General features: G+C 51.0%; 1 protein-coding gene across 1 annotated transcript; it reads left to right on the top strand.

Moving 5' to 3' along the window:
* Window positions 1–15,944: 15,944 nt before the first annotated feature.
* Window positions 15,945–18,997, top strand: LOC113198953 (CD209 antigen-like protein C). The gene is made up of 8 exons (XM_026411835.2): window positions 15,945–16,029; window positions 16,175–16,255; window positions 16,345–16,443; window positions 16,845–16,907; window positions 17,153–17,230; window positions 17,448–17,599; window positions 18,069–18,181; window positions 18,536–18,997. The coding sequence occupies exons 1-8, from the start codon at window positions 15,990–15,992 to the stop codon at window positions 18,675–18,677; spliced, it is 768 nt and encodes a 255-aa protein (XP_026267620.1). The 5' UTR covers window positions 15,945–15,989; the 3' UTR covers window positions 18,678–18,997.
* The last annotated feature ends 587 nt before the right edge of the window (window positions 18,998–19,584 follow it).

Raw genomic sequence — 19,584 nt, 5'->3', positions numbered from 1 at the left:
TGATATGATACATCTATAAAAATCACCATGAATGAAGGAGTTCTAGCAGTGTGGGTATGAGCAGCAAGACCCAAAGGAAGATCAGTTTCTGGGTTCAGGGGAAACCTATCCTTGATCATTCCCAGTCTTACATTGTAGGAGTTAGAGACAAGGCAAAAAAAAAAAAAAAAAAAAAAAAAAAAAAAAAAAAAAAAAAACCTATCTCAATAGAGAAACCTCCACTTGAAAGAGGAACAGAAGGCATTGCCCTGCCAGATGTACATCTGCAGCCACCTGAAGAAGACACAGGGTGGGAGCAGGGGCTATCAGAGAGGAGCACAGAGCTGCTGCCAAGAACAAGCCCAACCCCTATGCAGAGTGCTCATTGGGACATGACCTTAAGGGGTCTTGGGAATACACATGTAAGCATCTGGGGAAAACATTTCAAGGGAAAGACCAAGATAAGTAAGTGGAAGCTCAAAGATGTGCGATTTGGGGTGAATAAGACCAGTTTAGGTTCACCGGCAGGAGTAACCTGTACCTTCCTCCAGCCAACCCCAAACCCTTGGTCATGCCCATCTGGTTAGGAATGGAGATATCAAGGTTCTCCATAGCCACTGAAGCAATAAAGAACATATTTGCAAAACGTTAGGTCAGCAACATTCTCAGTGTTCTCATACTTCTTGTTGATCTAGTCTCTCACGTGAACATCTTCTGCCACCTGTCTCCACAGACTCACACTCACCAGATAGGTGAGTCTTCTGCTCTGCTACAGGACCCATCAGTCCTCACAGGTAAAGACCCAGGGCTACTTGGGGGACCTTGGTGCCCTGGAGAACTGGAGCATAACTCAAGTGGAGGTCCTGGATGCCGAGGTGCTAGATATGAGAAGTCCCCAAAACTGTCAGAACTTGGATAAACCATAACTTCTTGGAGTGCTGAGGTCATCAAAGGGTCAGGATTCTGGTCCTATCAGTCCTGCCAGACTTCAGGATCAGGGCCAGGAATGGTGGGAACCCCCTCCCTCCTTACCAGGTGGGATGGCACAGATCAGAGAATGGGCAGAGTTTCCTCGGAACGTTTGGTATGAGAGAAAGGTGAGCCTCCTTCCCTTTGCAAAGGGAAATCTTGGAGAGGAGGAGAGGGGAAGATGCCTGGGCAGGGCCGTGGGAGAATCTGGGACCTCAACACCCTCTGGGGCCCCAGTGAGAGTCCTGGTTCAGAGTCTGGGGTGGAGGGGCAGAGAGTCATCTCAGGTCTCCAAGAGCCTCTGCCTGAGCTGGGGGAGCTGTTGGGGATCTGAGAGGGCCTGGGCTCTCATATTTCTTGTTGATCTAATCTCTCATGTGAACATCTTCTGCCACCTGTCTGAGGAGGTGTGTAGAAGCACTGAGCAGTTGTGTGTGTGTGTGTGTGTGTGCACATGCATGTGTCTGTGTGTACCTGTGTAGGGGTGTGTATTTAAGGTTGAAGGGTGTTTTGGACTAAGAGGATGGGTTGCAAAGAAAATGCCTGAGATGGGAAATGATGAGGCTCAAGGATTTTTTGCAATGAGGAGTTGTTGGGATGTTCCAGGAGGCTTGGGGTGGGACCTCCATGGGTTTTAGGGAGTCCCAGGGGACAGGCTAGGTGGAAAAAGGGAAGCATGTAGCCCAAGTCCCAATGCCTTCAGAAAAGGTGACATGGGAGTTTCTCGGTTTTGCCTCCAGTTATTTCACGAAAGCACAATGCCTTCAAGTTTCATCTACTGTAAGGGTAAAATTTCTAAGCTGTTTCTAAACTGCAAAGCCTGAGTTAAAGTGTAAAAGACCGGGCATTGTAAAGTTTCTAAACTGCAAGGCCTGGGTTAAAAAGTAAAAGACCAGGTATTGTTAAAATTCCTCTGCTACCCCCAGAATCTGTAATCCCTGTAGCTGTTAGGACAATACTGGAACTGCCCAGTAAATATTTCCACTGACTCCCTGGTTGTCTAATAACCTGGGACTCTGTGTAGTTTGTCACGTAGTTATTTAGGCCCTAAAACCAATCAGTTTGAATGTGTACCCCGCTTAGAAGTGACCCTGCCCAGCCTGTTCCCACCAATGAATGTACTAATCATGTCTCAGAGTTGTTGTTCAATTTTCCCGCGCCTCATGTTGATTTGTTCTGATGTATGCAAAGCCCCCCGCCCTCCCCAAAAAGTGTACTTAAGCTCTGCTTGACCTCTGCTCTGGGCTCTGGGCTGTTTTCCCTTCCTGAGTGAGCCTAGAGCCTCAGTGTGCTGAATTAGGATCCTCTTCAATAAAAATCCCTTTCTGCCAATTGCATGAAGCTGGCCTCTTGTGGTCTCTTCCTCCGACGCTTCGCCAGAACCTTACACTACGTTGTGCCATGAGCCAGGTCTGTGTTCCTCTTAAGGCTGGATGACATTTCATTGTATGTGAGGACCCTGTGTTGCTTATCCATTCATCTTTTATTGGGAACTTGGGTTGCTTCCGCCTTTTGTCCATTATAAATAATGCTGGTACGAACCCAGGTAAACATCTCTTAATTGTCCCCTAATTCTTGTCTCTTCTGATCACATTTACTTATTTTCTTTTAAAAAAAATACTATCTGAATGTTCAAGGCTGTTCACTTTGTCTTCCAGCGCTGAGATTCTGTCTTCAGCATGGTCTACTCTCTTAAAGAGACTTTCAACTGAACATTTTATTTGATTTATTGCATTTTTTTTCATTTCCAAGATCTCTGTTTGCTTCTTTTTCAATATCTCTATCTCCTTATTGAATTTCTCTTTCCTATCCTGTACTGACTTCCTTAATTCATTCTGCTGTTTTTCTGTATTCTCTTGGAATTTGCTGATTGTTTTAATAATCATTCTTTTTAACTCTTTATCTGGTATTTCATTCATTTCAATGTCTTTGGAGTCAGTTTGGACAACATAGTGAGACCCTGTCTCCAAATAAAATAAAAATATCTGGGAAATCTAGCTCAGTGGTAGAGTGGTCCTGGGTTCAATCCCCAATAACCCCCCCCCCCCGAAAAAAAAGTGCTGGGTGCTTCAAATTAGGCTAATTAACATAATACCTCATGTACTTATCTCTTTGTAGTGAGAATATTTAAAACCTACTCTTGCAACAATTTGGAATCACAAAAGAAATGGGAAGGAAGATGAAGAAGAATCTACTAACTTTGAAAGCACCAGATGGTTTTATAGGTTTTAGTTTCAAGGACCAGTCTAGACCTTTACATTTGGCTGACTGGACTGTGGTTGGTTTCTCACTCAGTTCCTGGCCTGGCTCCATTCCCTGACTGAGCTGCTCCTGCACCCTAGGGCTGGCTCCACCTCTGGAGAAACTCAACCATCAATCTAATCCTGGCTGGGTTTTTTTTTTTTTTTTTTGGGGGGGGGCAAACTATATGTGCCTTGACCAGACAAACTCCATTTTACCCTGAGACTCCATTTCATATAAGAAATGCTTCTCCCATGAGAAAATTCTGCCTCTGCCACCTCCTGCCTAGCACGCCCTGTTTGGCAAAAGCATGGTTGAAAAATGTGACCATTATCGTTATACAATGGATTATTAAGAAACGCTTTTGTAAGATGTTTTCCATTCAGTTCCCATTTTTCTTGGGCAGTGTACTGTGCCCTGAACTGGGTCATTCTGACCCATTTCCTACTATGGTTTTGACTTACTGGGAGCTTGAGGTTTGGGGCTATAAAAGAGCTACCCTGCTTTCTTCAAGGGGTCGAAGTGTGCAGAGGTGACTTGCCTGCAGCCCTTTCGACCCAAAGGCAAATAAAAGTTCCATGTCTTGCTCTAAGACTGACCCAGTGATTTATTTCAAACATGTCACAGCACTGCCTGTGCTCCTCACCTCCCAACAGCAGGAGATGGCAAAGACTCATGAATGACAGCAGTTTTCAAGGTCTGGCAGAAGACCAGGAGTCCATGAGGGAGACGGGGGTGGGGGTGGGGGAGCATCCAGAGAGCTAGGAAGAGAAGCAGGAGGGGAGGACATCAGGGGAGTCCTGGGAGACACGAGTTTCAAGCAGAGGGAGAGAGGAGCCACCCTGGACGTGGAGGAAGACAGGAGAGACCAGGGTGTGTTGGTTTCCCAGGTGATGGTAGATATCATTCTCTGTTGGCCATTTAGGAGAGTGAGGGGTGGCAGGAGAGCCAGGAGAAGGTGTGAGGAGCAGGTGCAGGCAGGAGGGAGGAACCCTTTTTCAGGAAGTTTGGCGACACCTAGAGGACTGAGAGAGGATTTCCCCTAAGAAGCAAAGGGCTCACCTGGGTTCCTAGAAGTCTCAGGAATGCCAAGAGGTGAGGCTCAGCCCTCTGCCTCAGCAGGGAGTGGGCCTTTGGGCTGTGGCCACAGCTGGCTCTGGAGCCAGTGTCCCTGCAGGGCGATGCTGTGCGGGACACACCCTCCTTGCCACCCCTCTCAGGGCTGCTGGGTGGAGGGGGGCTGAGGCTGGATGTGAGGGACGTGAGCAGATGTAGCTGACAAGGATGTGTCTCTCCAGACTATGGACAGTGTTGGGCAGAGGGGGAGGGGCATCCAGCTGGGCACAGGCCCAGACACTCCCCAGGCCAGGAGGCAGGAAGTGTGGTGTCTGCCCTGTCAGTGAGTGGCTGAAGTCACCTTGGGGGTCTGGTGGTGCTGTCCAGCCTGGAAAGAACCAGGGGGCTGCCCATGGCCCACCTCCTGCACATGGCCCTCCGTGGTCTGTGCTGAGAGTGAGTGAGGGGCCAGGGAGCGTCCGCATCTTGGCTGCGCACAGATCTCTGGTACAAGCCCAGGGAACAGAGAACTCCTGTGCTTGGCACACCCTCAGCCCTCAGCCTCCTCCCCACACTGGCCCCCGCAGGCTGCCCTGTGCCTGGTCTGTGGACATTAGCAGGAGAGTGGCGGGTGGCAGGACAGCCAGGAGAAGGTGGGGGGCAGGTGCAGGCAGGAAATCTGCTCTGGGCAAGTTTCTCGGATGCCCCCGCATCCTGTTCCACGTTCCAGAAGGAGAGGCTGAAGCCTCAAAGCAATTGACAGGCCGAGCCATGGACAGGTGATCGGAGACATACACCTGTTCTGAGATCAAGTCTCACAGAGTGTGACAGGATCTGTGCAGCCCGAGAAGTTTGGAAGAGACTCCAAGTGGGACGGGAAGGAAGGCTGCCTGGAGGAGGTGGGGTTATGTCAAGGGTGTGGGATTTGTAGTGGCAGACGGAGTGGAGGCCGTGGGCAGGGATGCAGGCAGAGTAGACGAGTGTGTCTGTACCGTGCGGAAGTTGAACGGGCCATGGAGTGACCATTTTACTCTCTGGCTTCATTTTTTTTTTTAATTGGACTTTTGTTGAACACCTACTGTGTACCCGGAACTGCTGGATGTCAGGAGTGCAGCATGAACCACCCCAGCGTCATCACCCAGGCTGAAGGGGAAGATGGTCCGAAAACAGGAAGGTTCTGCCCAGCCTCCACACAAGTACTGACTGGCAGGGTCCCAAGGAGGCACTCGAGCCAGTAGTGTGGCATGTAGGGGACCCGGATGGTTACCTGAAGAAGGTTACAGTCTGCTTTGGGGGGAGAAAGAGGGTGGGGTTTTTATTTTGTTTTTGTAGAGTTTTTGTTGTGGTTGTTGTATTCATTTGTTCATTTGGGGTTTGTCTGACACGGTGGCTCTCTCTGCTGCCCAGGCTGGCCTCAAACGCCTGGGCTCAAGCCTCCTCCTGCCTCAGCCTCCCGAGCAGCTGGGACCACAGGTGCACACCACACCCAGCTGGAGGGCACTTTCTGAAGGATGGATGCAGAAGCGGAGATGGAACCGGATGGTGGAGGAGAGGGTATTCCAGTTACGGGGATGAGCGAGCCAAGATCAAGAAGTGAAAAGACCATGACCTTCCAGAGGAACTGAAAGTCACTTGTCCAGACCCCAGGGCCCTGGGACGGAAGACCGGAGGGCTATTCCGGAATCCGACCACGAGACAGCCGCTGCCAGGAGGAAGATTTAATGACTATCAGGGTGAGGGGAATACCCCACCCAAGGGCGAGCATCCTGTTTGCTTTCCTGGGAGGGTGGCCATCTGGTTCTGCTGATGGGTCAGGGAAGTCCCGCCCTTCAGGAAGCCCAGCTGAGCACCAAGGGCACATCAAGGCTGGAGGATCTGGTTTCCCACCCCTGCTCTGCCTCTCACCAGATCACGTGAGCAGGTCAATGCAACGCCACGCCTCGGCTTCCCCATCTGTGAAATGGGAGCACAGTTACCTCTCAGGGCTGATGTGAGAAAGAACATGGCGCGGGTCTCTAGGCACCAAACAGCTGCCCCTCTCTTCACCCTCAGGGACCAAGAGCAGCGCCAGCAGGTCGGCCACCCATTCCCAGGTCGGACCTCACGTGCTCTGTTCAGCCATTCCCCCCAAATGGGTCCCTGTGGATGTGACAACCGCTTCTCGACCATGAACACCCAAGCAATGATTATTGATTCATTCCTTAACTCACAGGGACCGAGAGCCTGCCACACGCTGCATGCTGTTCCCGACACTGGGGGTGTGGGAATGATGGGGGGACTCCGTTTCCTCCCTGGAGACAGCCTGCCTCTGTTGTTTTTGTGGATGGTTTTTCAGCCGCGTGTTGATTAATGATGAAGATAACGTGCTGAGGAATTTGTCATTAGGTGATTTCATGGCCATGAGATCACAGGCTGCAGACACACAGACCAAGGCAGCAGTATGTCACCGGATGACATCATCTTAGGGGACCCAATGTCACCTATGTGGTCATCACTGACTAAAATGTCATTCTGTGACATGTGACTGTATTTACAAATAACGGCAGTTTTAAGCCCATGCGTTTCCATGCTGTCTGTAAAGCTTCCCTGCTCCAATGGTAGAGTTGTGCGGAGACCATAGGGTCTGCAAGACCTAAAAAGTGGTTATTATTGGGCCCTTTCCAGAAAATGCTTGTCGACCCTTGGTCTACAAGGTCACACTCTGGGAGAGACAGACAAACAGACGGCTGAGCCTGAATCAGTCTCCACTCACCCTCCTTCCCAGTTAGGGGAAGAAAGGCCCTCCCCCACCACCTTTTCTTTTTGGCAGGGGATGAGGGAGTACCGGGGATTGAACTCAGGGGCATTTGGCCACTGAGCCACATCCCCAGCCCTATTTTGTATTTTATTTAGATCTGACTTTCTAAGTGCCTCGCTTTTGCTGAGGCTGGCTTTGAACTCGTGATCCTCCTGCCTCAGCCTCCTGAACCAACCGCTGGGATGACAGGCGTGTGCTACCCTGCCCAGCCCCCTTTTTTTCTTGAGCTGGTTTGAGCCGGGAGCATGAGCGCAAATGAAAATGAAGTGGTTCTTTTTGCTTCCACAGTTTGAAACTCAGTGCCAATGTTTTTAAGCTGATGGGTTGTGGACAGGTGACACAATATTTGAGCTGCTGTTCATTCAGAGGTAAAAATGGAAACAACAGTAGCCGTGTCATGGGGATTCATTGAGATACCTGCAAAAAGTCCTCAGCACAAAATAGGTACTCAAGGCTGCTGGCAGGATTGCCACTTCTGGCTAGAATGCTCAAGAACTCCAAAGACTCGTTTCCTTAGTGACAACTGGAAAAACTTGGCCCCGTATCTTTCAATAGGGCTAATTAAGATATGGAGTCAATCAAGGTATCTGCCAATGATCGAATGGATAAAGGAAATGTCACACTCACACACACACACACACACACACACACACACACACAGAGCTGTGTAAAAGAATAAAATATTGCCATTTGCGTCAACGCAGTGGAACTGGAGGACTTCATGTTAGGTGAAATAAGCCAGGTTCAGATAGACAAATTCTACATGCTCTCACTCATTTGTGGAAACTAAAACATTGGTCTCATAGAAGAAAAGAGTGGACATTAGAGACTAGGAAGGGTAGATCAACAAAAAAACACACAGGTACCAAGATGCTGCTGGGCAGGAGGATGTCCTGGTGTTGTGTAGAGCACAGCAGGGTGACCATAGTCTCCACCATCCAGGATATGTTCTAAAATGACCAGAGAGTCTGAAAGGCTCCCAACACAGGGAAATGATGAAGGTTTGAGGAGATGGAAATGCTAGTTCCCCTGACCTGAGCTTTACACCCTTATTCGCCTCCAATTATACTGAGCCCCTTCAGTGTGCACGGACATCGGGTGAACTTACGGGAAAGCGCGAGGAAGGCAAGCCCGTCTCTGGGCTGAGTTGCAGAGATAAAATGAGCCTTCCCAGGTGACTGCAGGTGACGAGCTGTTCCACCCAGGGTCGGGTAGGGGGCAGGCAGACCTGGCTCTCAGTATGGGTGGGTTTGCACAGAGACTGACAGGGACAGACTGAACCAACCAGTTTGGGGGTGACGGGGCAGGTGTTGAGAGGAGAGCGTCTGCACGGAGGGGTGCCCTGCACAGGATGTTGGAGCCCAGGGAAGCAAGCGAGGACCAGAGAACCAGGTCTGTCCGCCTGGGGTGAGGTGCAGATCTGAGCAGGTGAGAAAGGCATCCACAGGGTGGGGACAGAGGGAAAGGGAGCTGGTCCTGGCCAGCCGGGTGGGTGAAATTCATACACGTGTTAAGAAAAGTGGCAGCCAGGATTGTCACTGTCAGAGGAAGGCGTTACAAATATTAAAGGCAGAAAAACTAGACTGAGCCCTGTGGTCCTGAGTTGGACATGTTGGTGTGGATTTTTGATCTTTGAAATGGGTAGATACAGAAGTGTGCATATGTGTGTCTGTATGGGTACGGCATGTGTGCTGATTGTGTGTGTGTGTGTGTATGGGTATAAGCACCTGTAAATGAATGTGTAAGCAAGTATACATGTATGTATTGATATGCATATATTGTATACATATGTGTGTGGATACGTGTGTATGTATATACATATGTGTATGTTTATGTGTGTGTGGGTGAGTGTGTATGTGGTTATTGTGTGTGTATACCTGTGTTCCTATGTGTTGAGAGAGTGTGTATGGATGTGTGTGGCTGTGTGGTGTGTGTGTGCTCCCATTTGTCCACCGGAATGCCTGGAAACTGCAAAGCCCCACTCACCATCAGTTCACCTGACACCCAGGTCCAGAAAGCAAGAAAAACTCGTCAACAAAAAAACTGATAGGGATGTGTGTCGCGATGGGCTAAAGCTGCGACTTATGCCGTCGAGGGGGAGAAATAAAGAATATCCTCACGCTTCTGCCCTTTTCAATGCTTTATTCACTCAAATCACTCAACACAATTTCACTCTATAGGTTCTTAATCAAGAAAATGACAATCTTTAATGCTAGGCACTGCAATAGACAGAATCAACTTCACAGCAAACAGTTCTAGATTAATTCTAAGCACTGCAGACATTCCCTCTGCATGCTAAGCTCGAGTGTCACGTCAAAAGTCTCAAGCCTTAGGCTCTGAGTCCAGCAGATGCACACACCCTCAGAACATGGTCTTCAGATCAGCAACCAAGGCAGGCTTCTCCTGGGGTGGGGCTGACGGCCGGCGGAGGAGGTGGTCAGAGTCCAGAGGCTGCTGTAGAGTTTGAGAGCGGTGACAACAACACAGAGGATCAGGCAGAGGAGCAGAGTGGGATGTCAGCCCAGGTCCCCATGGGGCTCTCAGGCTTATGTGCACCAATGTCAGCTGCCTGAATGTCTCTTCATCTGCTCCATCATTTCTACAAATTTTGGGGCTTCTGACCACCCTTCCAGTCCCTATCAGCTGCTACCGGATTTCTCAGTGACATCATTGGTCCTGAGTTAAAGCATCTGGTCTGGTGGCCCCACCCTGACTTACTTGCCTTTCCCTCTTATCAGGGCGAGTGCAACTTGCCAGAGACTTCACTCTGAGTTTGTCAGGGTGGGGAGAAGTGACTTGTTTGTGCCTGAGGGCCACACTGGAGGGCTCCCTAGTTGTGCCTGGTGAGACTGCAGGTTCCAAACTGGAGTTTTAAAATGGAGTTGCTTAGGCTCAGGCCTAAGGCCATCCTTACCATAGGTCAAAAGCACACAAAAAACCAGCATGAAAGGTTTCCGCTGTCCAAATTAGTCAATAAGTATTAAAAAAAAAAGGAGGAAAAGAGAAATGTCAGCAAAATGGCGGCGTCAAATTTGCCTTTCTACACAAATGAAGGGAAAAAAATGGCAAGATTTGACAGAATCAGCATTTTTCAGAACGCTGGAAGTTAACCAAAACCTACTGTAGTTTTAGGAGCATTTAGTAAAAACAAACAAACAAAAGCTCCATGGAATTTTAACTAACCCTCATTCTCTTCCTCATACGAGAAAGAACATGTGCTGGCTTATTGATTTAACGTGATGTCTTCCAGTTCCCTCCATTTTTACGAAAAGATCCGATTCTTCTTTTTTTTAATGTTTATTTTTTAATGGACACAATACATTTATTTATTTATTTTTATGTGGTGCTGAGGATTGAACCCAGGGCCTCCCGTGTGCTAGGCAAGCTCTCTATCCCTGAGCCACAACTCCAGCCCCCAAGATTCAATTCTTCTTTATGGCTGAATAATATTCTATTGTGTATATGTACCCCATTTCCTTTCTCCATTCAAACAGTTGATGAGTACCTAGACTGGTTCCATATCATAGCAATCGTGAATACTGCTGAGATGAGGATTTAGGATAAAGAGAGAGAGAGAGAGAGAGATTGAATCTAAAGGAAATGTCCCAAGCCACTGAGATGCAGAAAGCACAGTTGTAAATCTTGAGCAACATGCCCTTGGCCCATGCCCTAGGAAAATGGAGTAAAGACACCAAGTACAGGGAAAACTGGTTAGAAATTATGCACCTCCACCTCCAGTCTGGCCCCCTTCTATGAACATCGGACCCCCAGCCCAAGGCAGGGCTGCCCCCCACTCTCGAGATAGCCTGCATTCCCCCTTGAATGGGTATAACCTTCCTAAATAAACCTCTGTCTGTGCCTCTGTCTGACTGTGCTGAAACTCTTTTCCATCATATATGCCAAGAATCCCACTGGTCCCCAGTCAAGTTGCCGCTCTCCTCTGGGAACTGCAGGACCCATCCCTGGAGACATTGACAGTGCCACACTAAACATGGGCCTGCAGGTATCACTTTTGTATGCTGATTTCATTTTCATTCTAGCCAAAAATCTTAAAAAGGAAAAATGAAGGAATGAGATGCCTTTAGAGATTTTGAAAAGTTCTGACATATTCTTGGGAATCTTGGAAATCACTGGTGTGCATGTTCTAGAAAGATCTCAGAAAGCCAAAGCTCTCAGCTCTGGCTCACTTTGAGGTTCTGCCCTAGCAGGAGGTGAAGGCTAAGACACAGTTGCGAGCCCCCTTAGTGGGAGGTAAAGGTGTGCTCCAACAGGCACACACCACACCTTAGCAAACAGCCAGAGAGACCCTTGCTTTCGGCACTCAGGGAAATTTCTGTCCAATCCTGAGCCAATCACTAAGGGAATCAAGTGCAGACTTCAGTGACTCTGATGGGGAACATATATTTACAGAGTTCATTAGAAAAGTCCTTAAACAAATAACTGCACCAATCAGCAGCAACAACAGGGTGGAGAATGTGATTTTCATAATTGTTATGTTGGGGGAGGCTGGGGTTGTGGCTCAGGGGTAGAGCGCTCACCTAGCATGTGCAAGGCGCTGGGTTCGACCGTGGGCACCACATAAAAATAAATAAATAAATACAATAAAGTTATTGTGTCTAACTACAACTAAAAATAATTTAAATAAATAAAGCAAAGTTTAAAAAATATAATTGTTATGTTTTATTGTTTGAAATATCCAGTTTTCAGGAAAAAATATGAAACATGCCAAGAAACAGGCAAACATTGCCCAAACACAGGGAAAAAATTACATAGCAACTATCCAGGTATCCCTGAGAGAACACAGATGTTGGGCTTAACAAAGGCTTTAAATCAACTAAACAGAGCTAACAGAGCTAACGGAGGTTTGGGTATGTAGCTCCATGGTGGAGCACTTGCTTAGCATGTGCAGGGCCTGGATTCACTCCCTAGCAACACACACACACACACACACACACACACACACACGAACCTAACGAAAATTGTATCTAAAAACTAAAGGAAAGTATGAGAACAGCATTTCACTAAGTACACACTATCAATAAAGAGATAGGAATTACAAAAAGGAACCATAAAGAAATTCTGGAGCTTGAAAGTCTAATACATACACATATCATGAGCTCATAGCAGAGGTGAGCAGGCAGAAAACATATTCAGTGAATCTGAAGATTGACCAATTGAGCTTGTCCAGTCTGAGGAACAGGAAAAAATAGAACAAAGAAAATTTAAAAGAGTCTCAGAGACTCTAGGACACCATTAAGAATGCCAACATACCCACATTAAAAGTGTCCGAAGGTAAAGAGGGAGGAGAAGGTGCAGAAAAGAATTTGAAGAAGTCATGACCGAGGGCTGGGGTTGTGGCCCAGTGGTAGAGCGCTCACCTCACATATGGAAGGCACGGGGTTCGATCTTCAGCACCACATAAAAATAAAATAAAGGGGTCCTGAGGTTGTGACTCAGTGGTAGATCCCTTGCCTAGCATGTGTGAGGCACGGGGTTCTCAGCACCACATATAAGCAAATAAATAAATAAAGGTCCATCAATAACTAACAAAAATATCATTTTAAAAAATAAAATAAAGGTATTGTGACCATCTACAACCAAAAAAATATTTAAAAGAAAAGAAGTCATGACCAAGAACTTTGCATGTGTGATGGTAAGCATTGAGTTTACAAATCCAGACACTCAGAGAACTCTAAGTAGAATAAACTGAGGGACAGTCACACTCAGACACATCAAACCAAAAGGATGAGAGAGGCTCTGGGGAAGCATCTGACCATGCTCCAAACCCTTCCCTAAGACCATTGTAGTAACCATCACATATAATTCTATTGCTAAAGACTATTCTTATTTTTATAAGCTGATTTCTCTTCAAAAACCATGGAGTGGGGCTGGGGATGTGGCTCAAGCGGTAGCACGCCATGCCTGGCATGCGTGCAGCCCGGGTTTGATCCTCAGCACCACATACCAACAAAGATGTTGTGTCCGCCGAGAACTAAAAAATAAATATTAAAAATTCTCTCTCTCTCTCTCTCTCTCTCTCTCTCTCTCTCTCTCTCTCAAAAAAAAAAAAAAAAAAACATGGAGGTGAGATGACATATTCAAAATACTAAAAAAAAGAACATCAACCAAGAATCCTAAATCCAGCAAAGGTATTTTCAGCTACTGAGAAGAATAAATCACTGATACACAGCCCATGTGGATAAAGTGGAAAACTACTCTGTCAGTAAGAGCAGACAAAGGTTGCTCACTGTGGGATCCACTGATAGGAAATCTCCAGAACAGGCAGACCCACAGACCCAGAGAGCAGTGCCCTGTGTCCTGGGGCCTGGGAGCAGGTCATCTTCCTATGGGTGAGATGAGAATGACCTGAACTAGGTCGTGACGACATCTGCATAACTCGCTGAAGGTCCTGGGTGCCCTCCGTGGCCCACTTTTAATGGTTAATAGCGTAAATGTTACATGATGGTTTTTTTTAGGAGAATACAAGAAATGATGGTTCTCCTTCAGGAGAAAGTGAAAGAACAGCAGAAGGTAACTCAAGTGGAGGAAAAAAGAGCCCCTCCCACTGCTGCAACTCCCGTCCTGGCCCTGATGAGTGCCTTTTTCCCCCGTGTTTCAGGGTCTGCTTAGTGGGATGGCTGAGCGTGAACTCAGGGGGACCCTGCCTGGGCTCAGTGCCAGCCTCCCACTGCAAGCTGTGTATCCACAGACCGTTACGACCCTCTGCGCCTCAGTTTCCTCATCGGTAAATCAGGGCAGCATCTGCATCTGTCCCGTAGGGTTATTGTAAAGAATGTTATTGCCCTGCCCCCACTGAAGGCCACCAGGAGCATACCTGTGCCCAACAAATTCCAGGATGTCACTTGTCACATGCAGCGAGGGAGTGCACACAACAGGTAACCAGAGGGCACCGAGGCAGAGGCAAGAGGAAGCACTGGGAGGACTAGCCTTTTATTTTTTATTTTTTTAAAGATTTTTTTAAGAGAGAGAGAGAATTTTTTTAATATTTATTTATTTTTTTATTTTTTTTTTTTTTTAGTTTTCGGCTGACACAACATCTTTGTTGGTATGTGGTGCTGAGGATCGAACCCAGGCCGCACGCATGCCAGGCAAGCGCGCTACCGCTTGAGTCACATCCCCAGCCCAGGACTAGCCTTTTAAAGGTGCTTTGGGGAGGGCCCTAGGTTAGATGCCATCAGGAAGAGGATAACCCTTGCTCATCCTCTTTCGAAAAAGAAGTGGGACCAGACCCAGGCTAAAGCCATGGTTTGTGGAACAATTGTTCACCCTAAAATCCATTCATTGAAATCCTGGCCCTCAACCAAATTGATAGTATGAGGAGGTGGGGCCCTTTGATGGGAAATTGGGTCACAAGGACAGAGTCCTCATGGTGGAATTCTACCCTTACCAAAGAGACCCCAGGATTTCACCAAGATGGCGCCCAGGGCGAAGAAGGAAACTCCTGCCCCTCCCCACTCTGCAGCCAGCGCAATGCCTCTGCAGGCCCACGGCAGCGCTGAAAGGTGTCCAAAGCCAGGGAAGGAAGAAGGAAAGAGGGGAAGGTCGCTCCACTTTGGGCAGCGCAAGACCCTATAGCTCCAGAGGCAGCCAAAATATCCTGGACGAGTGACTCCCAAGAGACACCCTTGACTCCAGGCCATCACCCAGCTCGCTGTCCATGAGGAAGATGGACAGCAGCATGCTGGTGTCCACTGTAGCTATCAAGCATGGAGCACGAGGCTGGGACGGAGCTCTGGGACATGGACGTGGCCAAGGTCCCATGCCCTGCTCCAGCCTGATGGTCCCAGCCGCGCTCTCCTGGCTGATGCTCTGGGGCTTTGCGGCTGCCACAGGAGGGCGTGGTCCAGCGGAGGGCAGCAGCACGTGCTGTGCCGGGCTCGCCCCGCCCTCCTTACCTCGCGTGTGCAGGTCTGGATTTCAGTGCCAGGAACTGAGCGGAGGATCACGCGCACCCTAGACAGGAGCTCTCCCCTGAGCTACACCCCGGCCCTAAAATACACTTCTCACCTCAAAGAAATGCATTAATTATAACAAAGAGGAGACCATGACCCACCCCGACACACCTAGACACAGTGACAAGATGCCATCTGCCGACCAGAGGCCAGCCCGCGCTGGACACTAAACCTCACACCTCGATCTTGGGCTTGCTCATAGGCCGGCCAGGCTGGGGTGCTCCGTCAGGGCAGCCCAACAGACCATCAGGGGCAGTTGCTGCTGTCGGTCAGGGTGTGGGGGTCGGGTCGTGTGTGGCTGGACTGTGCCGGCTCTGCCTGTGCTCAGCCCGCTCAGGAGCGCTGCCCAGCATGGCAGGCTCCATCACAGGTACCTGCGGTTTGTGGACATCCAGCAGCCACAAGGCACAGCCCAGCAGGGAGCACCAGGGGAAGTGCCACAGTACCTTGTCATCTGGGAGGGCCAGACAAGCTTTCCAAGCACTCTGGCCCCTGGGAAGGCCCTGGCAGCACCCACAAAGCCAGATCCCAAGTGGCCCTGGATGTCAGAGTTTCCCTGCCCCAGCTGGAGCTGGCCATGTCCTGAGCCCCCTGAGAAGCAGTGTCTGTAGATCTTAAGGCCGGAGATGGCCAGGACCCTCCACTGGAGCACGAGATTTCCACCCTCACCTGTACCCAGGAAGAAGCACCCACCCAGGTCCCAGCCAGGAGACCCAGCTGCCCTGCGGTGAGGCCCAGGTTCCAGTGCTGATGGGGGTTGAAACAGTGCCACTGGCAGCTCCTGTCCCCACCCAGAGCCCCCTCTCCTCGCTGTGTCAGGCGCTTCATCTCTCCCCACACTTTTCCGGGGTGAGGGTGCCTCCACCCTGTTCCTTTTTTTCCTGAGTCAGGGAGGCTGGTCCAGCTGGTGGTGGTGGCACTATAAGAACCTCAGGGCAGAGGGGGGCCAGAGGGGCAGTGGACACAAGCACAAGATGGCAGGAGAACATGATCCCAGGGTGCTGGGCCTCCCGGGTGAGGCTGGACCTCCCTGGGTGCTGCAGGGGAGGCAGAGCCTCAGGTGGTGGGGGGAGTGGGGCCTCCAGCTTGAGCTGGGGGAGGTGGCTGAGTTTCCAGCCCTGGCCCTCCACGCTCAGCTCAGAGTGTTTGCTCCCTTCAGAGGAGAAAGCAACATTCGGAGGCCAGAGATTCACTGAGAAAGACCCCGAGATGCTCACTCAGAGCCCAAAGAGCTTTCCAGGTACTGGGGTGGCAGGTTCAGGGGTGGGGTGGCAGGGGGTCCTCTCCAGCAGAGAGCTGTCCCTCAAGCCCAGCTCTGCCCATCTGCAGGTCCTGCAGGCTGGCTGACCCGAGTCCCCTGGATTCTGTTGCTGCTTCTCAGCTCTTTGTGCCTCTGCTTTGTGCTTTTGGTGACCACCCTGGCTCAAGGTGAGTCAGGGAGGGGGCTCTATCTGCTGGGCTTGGGGGTGGGACTCTGGGCTCCTTTTAGATGTGTGTTTGGCTCCCCCCATTTCCCTGCCCCAGTGCCCAGAAAATGCTGGGACCAATCCCTCGGCCTTGCACATGCTAGGCAGGTGCTCAATCACTGAGCTACACCCCAGCCCCTGGGATTTCCCTCTGGGATAATCCTTGTCCTGCCCTAACCCACTTGGGCTGGGACATCAGAGCTACACATCCTTTCCTGTGTGGCTATGGGCAGCTTAATGTCCCTCTCTGAGCCTGTTTCTTCATCTGGGCTATGGAACTTATCCTCCCCTGTGTGCAGCTTAGGCACAGGGACAGGCATACAGTCGGTGCTCATAGGAGGGGTATGCTCTTCTCTCTTGCAGTTTCCAGGACCCCCGGATCCCCGCAGGCAAAGGTCCAGGATCATCAGAGCAACTTCAGCCTGGGTGAGGGGCTGGAGTCAGGGTCCTGTGCAGGAGAGGGCTTCGTGGCTGTGTGACATGGGCAAGCCACTGCTGTGGGGGGGACACATGTGTGATGGCAGTGTTGGGCAAGTCTCTGAGGCTCAGTGTTCTGGCCTGCAAAGTGGGGCTCCTGTGGTCACGGTGAGATCCACAGAGGACATCTGCATGGGGCCCTCTCTGCGGAAACACACAGCAGGTGATGAATAGCAGAACCCCTTTTGTTGCAGGGGCTGCCTCTCAGGAGCAGGTACTCTCAGGCTTGGAGCAGGTCCGTCAGCAGCTGACCTGGATCAACACCTCCCTGGGTAGGGGTCGGGGGCCTGGGTCAGCAGGGAGCTGGGGGTCTGAGGAGGGCCTGGCTACAGTGTGAGGAGGGCAGGGCAGGGCTGGGACCTTGCTCCTGGGACTCTTGCAGACTGAGCGGACAGCTGAACATAAGGGCTGGGCCCTGGGCCAGGGCTGGGGCAGGGCAGGGAGTCCAGGAGCCCAGCCTCGTGTCCCAGCCACACTCCTCCTCCCCAGCTGCCCTGTGCCGACCCTGCCCCTGGGGCTGGGAGGCATTCCAGGGAAACTGCTACTTCTTCTCTCGGACCCTGGGCACCTGGGAGAATTCCGTCTCCTCCTGCCAGGACATGGGGGCCCACCTGGTGATCGTCAACAATGCTGCAGAGCAGGTAGCTGCCTGAGCTTCTGGCCTGGGGCTGGGCTACCAACGGGTCCAGGAGAGGCCTCCCGCACCCTCCTTGGCCCTCAGGGTTGGAGGCCTGGTGGGCAGCTGGGCAGGGTTGGAGGAGACGCAGTCAGGGAAGGCTTCTAGGGGGAGGTGTCCTAATGGCCTTGGGAGGTCTTGAAGGAGAAGGGAGCACAGGAGAGGTGAGCATGGACAGAAGGGAAGCTCAGAGCACCCCTGAGACCAAGCTCAATCCCTTCCTGCACACAACTCCGAGCTGAGACATGTCAGCCCATTTCCACGCGTGTGTGCATATCGATACACACCCGCAGCCTGACACATACATTCCAGTGCCTGCAACTTGACTAGGGGCTCTGGGCTAGACTGCAGAAAGAACTTCCATGGAAACAGAGCACAGTGTGAATGTAGACAGACAGGGAAAGGGGTCCTCCTCCTGATGCTCCCGTCTACAGAGGTTCCTGAGGTACTGGGACATCAGAAAGAGCCAGCGTACCTGGATCGGCCTCAGTGACCACAACAATGAAGGTTCCTGGTACTGGGTGGACAATACCCCTCTCCAGCTCAGGTGACGCTCCCCAGAGACAATGGTGCAGAGTGGGCAGGGGAAGGACCCCACCCCTAACTCACGCTTTGGTGGAAAGCATTCAAGAGACTTGGTGTAGTGCCCGTCCTTCCCCGGGGGGTCCTTGTCCCAGCAGCCTCCCCTGGGGCCCCAGAACCTGCACTTTTCCTTTGCTGGAGGTGGTTTTCACGAAGGTGAGGTTGGCGCTCACCTTTTGGAAAACCTGTCCCTGGATTCCTCGGCACTGCCTGGCCCGAGCCGGGTCTTCCTGCGCTGAGGCTCAGGGAGCAGCTCCTGGGGTGGCAGGGCTGGGCTCTGGTGGCCCTGGGCTCACGGATCTCTTGATGGGATTTGCAGCTACTGGAAAGAGGGGGAGCCCAACAACGCCGGAGACGAGGACTGCGTGGAGCTCTTCGTGGAGGACTGGAACGACAGCAAGTGTACCGCCCAGAACTTCTGGATCTGCGAGCGGCCCTCCGCCCGCTGCCCTGGTGCCTAGCGCCCTGCTCCCCGTCCACGGAGACCGAGCCCGTCGGGGGCGCTCCGCTGGCTGTCCTCCAGCCCTGTCCCTTCGCTGCCCGCTGGTCCCGCTGATGCCTTTGCATCCTGACAGAGCCCTGAGACTCCCTCCCTGCAGCCCGGCCCTCCACAGGGCACCACCGCTCAGACCTCTGCTTGCAGGGAAGGCCTGGGCACCTCCGCCCAGCCGCGACACCACTTAGCTAAGTCACTGAGGTGCGGCTCAAGGCATCAGGGAAGCCCTGTGTCCCACCCCCACTCTGCAAAAACTGAAATAAAGCAAGTTCACACGATGTGCTCCATCCAACGCATGCTCTGTCCCCTCGCCACTCCTCCAAACACCACAGTGTGAAATGTGTGTGACATTAACTAGGCCTTGCCCTCTCAGCCCCCCACCCTGCTCTGCTACCGTGTGTTTCACTTGTTCCTCCCTCTGCTCCGCGTTGGTTGGTTGGTTTGACAACGTCCCCTCTCCATCCACCGCACGCTCATGTACCAATTACTCATTCAGGTCCCTTAAAAATGCCTTTTGGTAAAATTTTATGGTTTTCTTCATATGCACTTATTTTTTAAAAAATCACTCTTTGCAGGTGTGCGTGTGTGCGGGCGTGCGTGCGTTGGTTTCCTGTGGCTACTCCAACAAGCTCCATAAGCCTAGTGGGTTAAAACACAGACCTTTTCTCTTACAGCTCTGGAGCCTGGAGCTCCCTGGCCCCTCACTCGCTCTCAGCACACACCACGGTGGGCCATGTGCAGGAGGTGGGCCATGGGCAGCCCCCTGGTTCTTTCCAGGCTGGACAGCACCACCAGACCCCCAAGGTGACTTCAGCCACCCACTGACAGGGCAGAGACCACACTTCCTGCCTCCTGGCCTCGGGAGTGTCTGG

Source organism: Urocitellus parryii, chromosome 3 (genome assembly GCF_045843805.1).
Source record: "Urocitellus parryii isolate mUroPar1 chromosome 3, mUroPar1.hap1, whole genome shotgun sequence".
NCBI lineage: Eukaryota > Metazoa > Chordata > Mammalia > Rodentia > Sciuridae > Urocitellus > Urocitellus parryii.
The sequence above is the reverse complement of the archived record's forward strand: the minus strand, read 5'-3'. Positions and strand labels throughout refer to the sequence as shown.